General features: G+C 39.2%; 1 protein-coding gene across 1 annotated transcript in view; it reads left to right on the top strand.

Moving 5' to 3' along the window:
• LOC104912370 (collagen alpha-1(XI) chain-like) overlaps positions 1-2,807 on the top strand; it is a 28,401-nt gene extending 25,594 nt beyond the window's left edge. Inside the window, exon 5 of the mRNA XM_031554956.1 lies at positions 2,703-2,807. Coding sequence (XP_031410816.1) covers positions 2,703-2,807 — 105 coding nt within the window. The remainder of the gene's footprint in view (positions 1-2,702) is intronic.
• The last annotated feature ends 343 nt before the right edge of the window (positions 2,808-3,150 follow it).

The raw sequence follows: 3,150 nt of genomic DNA on the forward strand, positions 1-3,150 counted from the left end.
AACTGTACAAATTCAACCCTCAATATATATGTAGCAACAAACATGCATTCTGCTTGCAGCAACAAGTCCCTGACTTTGGAGTTGTGTAAGAGTGTAAAATCCAGTAAGAGTAAGCTAACCATGCACAGTGCGGGTTTATCTAGTCACTTCAGCTTTGACAACGTTAACTGAAGAGGCTCCTTTGTGTTTTAAGCAGAAAAAAATAGGTAATGTGTATTAACAGTGCTATTTTGTATCAGATTTATTTTATTATTAATTCTTTGTCTTCCCTAATTCTTGAGCATCCAAAAAATTAATCAGTGGGCACTGAGCCATTCTCTAGCCCAAAGCATTTGGTAAGGAGTGGAGAAAGCCTCGGGTTCATCCTTCAAAACCTTAGACAGTGGAACTGGGGGAGCTCACTGAAGCTTTAAGTCTATTACACTACTTGAAAACAGAATCATAGAAAGAAATACTTTTTGTCTATGTGCATGCATTTGTCTGTGTGCATGCATATTCCTCTCCCTAACAAGCTACAAAAGGAAGTCCACTAACATTTCACCTAACACAGGTCATTCCACTAATCTTTGCTCTCATTCCTCTAATCATGTCTGAAAAAAAAAGAAATCTTTTTTTACTAGGGCTCAGTTCAGTGAAGAGTGTAACTCACTTTTTTTCTTCCCAGCATTTTCATACAACAGAAAACTCTTAGAAAACATAAATCTGCATCAGAAATTAAGCAAAGATGAGATGTGCACCTAAACAAATAAAAAGACATTGAAGTCTCGGAGAAAGCGGTGAATGATAACCTTTCTGACATACACCTATTTTGCAAAATTAATTTTTGTACTGTGAAAGATTTAGAAGGTGTCAACTTCCTTATGAAGCTAGAAACAAGGTGCTTTAAGCCAAGTCGGTGTGCCCACGATATATGGAAATTAAGAAAAGCATCCTGTTCCTTTCAGTGCATTAGTTATTCCCAGTGAATAATATACTTCATAAACTGAGAGGTCTCCACTTTTGAACACATTACGATTTCAAGATTGCAAGAGATCATCATGCTTACAGTCACATTTCACTGCGGTGCCTATAGCCTGAGAAAGGTGCCCTAAGTTTCTTGCAAGCTATGTAGGGCCAAAGAAACATACTTATTTCTCCTTAGTTCCTAACCCCTCCCCCTCTCTGCCCCAAAATACAACAATGACCCATCTGTGCACATACAAGAGAGCAATTTCTAATATTTAAACATGGGCTAATCTGCCAACACTGATGTGTCAGGGACAGAACATAATGAATGTCACAACACTTAGCCTTTCTTTTCACTAAAACTGTCTTGAAGAGAAATGGGGAACAAGAAAGCTAATGAAAAAAACAAACCACTGTGGATTACAGTTGATTTAAAAAACAACATTATTCTCTTCAGTTTTCCTTTGAAAACATTTTTATGTTTTAATTTTCTATTAGTTTCAAGAAAGAATATATTTCTCCTGAAATTACATTTGTGGGCTGCAATTTAGTACTACAAATCTTTAATACTTTTATAATTCTCAGCAAACTTAACTGCACTTTGAATCATATCTATTCTTTGATATATTTGCACTGCACTTAGGCTGTGATTACTGTGATTATTTCACTGGAACACCATCCTGGCAGTTAAGATTACAAACTAAAAAACTAAAAAATCAGTTAAATGAAATTCAGTAGTCGTTAAACACTGGATCTCATGTGTCACATGATGAGGATCTTCAAGTACTTAAACAGCAGTGGCTTCTGTCTTGCAGCCACTGAATGTGATGGCATTTTGTTACACATCTAATAAGCTTGACATGGTGGCATGTAGAAACAATTGAGCTAGCACTGGAAAAAGCTCTTGCACTAGAATTAATATAGAATTAATATGGAACTCTGCGGAACTATATATCAGTGGAAGCATGCCACTTCACCTGGATTGATACACTGGATACCTGGATTGATCTACTGTCTTGCAGAGATCTAAAGTTTCAATTTGGAATGACAAACATGCTGCATTTTGTCCCAGTTGTTCTTGGAAGCAGTGCCGGACCATAAAGATGAGTGGGTATCTTTCCGCTTACATTTTGGGGTCTGAATTATGTACCTTAAAATTGAAGTAACTGCAAAGGCATTATGCTGTTACCATTCTCTACACTGTGACATTTACCTGTCCTTTTTCGCCACCTATCTGAAACGCTTCCTTTTCTCTTTTTTGATGGGAACAGACCTTCTTTTTTCCATTGTAGCTGTATTAATTCAGGCTAATAGCAAGGCTCAAAAAAGTAGTGCCAGAGGCAGTGTGTGAGAACAGACTGGATATAACAGAAGTGTTGATGGCAGAAAGATGTCTGACTTACAAACATCAAGAGAAAACTCAGACTTTATAGTGCATGGGAATTTCCAGCAACAAAGTATTAAGCAAAAAGAATAAATCACTTCCGGGGCTACCTATTGGCATTGCAAGGAAGAAGAATGAGGCACCAAAGGGATTGACTTAACGTCCTCTCTGAAGCCTCTGGTAAGCCAGAGGACAACACAAACAGGGAAGGCAACAGTAATAGTACTAATTAATTAACTAATTAATATTTGACTTTTGGGGATCGGTGTGTGTATTGAAACAGACAACTGAAGGACTTGTTCTGAAGGAGCAGGCTTTGGTACAGAAAAGTGAGGTAGACCTGGTGTTCTGATGCTCCACTGCTGCATTGCAGCTGACTGCTCCAAGTGCCAGACTCTCACCTCGACGAACAGCACCCAGTAAGACCTGGAGGGGCCTGGAGATAACTGCTATGCACCATCAGTCCCCTCACATGTAAATGTAACAAGATCAACTATTTCAGAAAAGAGTTCAGAAAAGTACAGAAAGAGCTGTGAATAGTATCGCAGTACAGTAAAACATCGGGTGCTGTAGGAAAGGATGGTACCCTTCTGAAATGTAACGTATTGAATAACAGTAACACTTCTGTTGCGGTTCAACCACCTGCTTATTAGTTAGAAGCTGTTTTTTGAAGCAGGAGATCGCAATGAAGGCAACTTTCACAGTTCTGATATGCATTTCTGCCAAAACATGACCCAAGTATCTCATTTTCCAGGGGAGCGGGGCAGGACGTGGCGCCCGGCGGAGAGCGGCGGGACCCGCTGCGGGGTTCCCTCTCACAG

This window comes from Meleagris gallopavo, chromosome 10 (assembly GCF_000146605.3).
Source record: "Meleagris gallopavo isolate NT-WF06-2002-E0010 breed Aviagen turkey brand Nicholas breeding stock chromosome 10, Turkey_5.1, whole genome shotgun sequence".
NCBI lineage: Eukaryota > Metazoa > Chordata > Aves > Galliformes > Phasianidae > Meleagris > Meleagris gallopavo.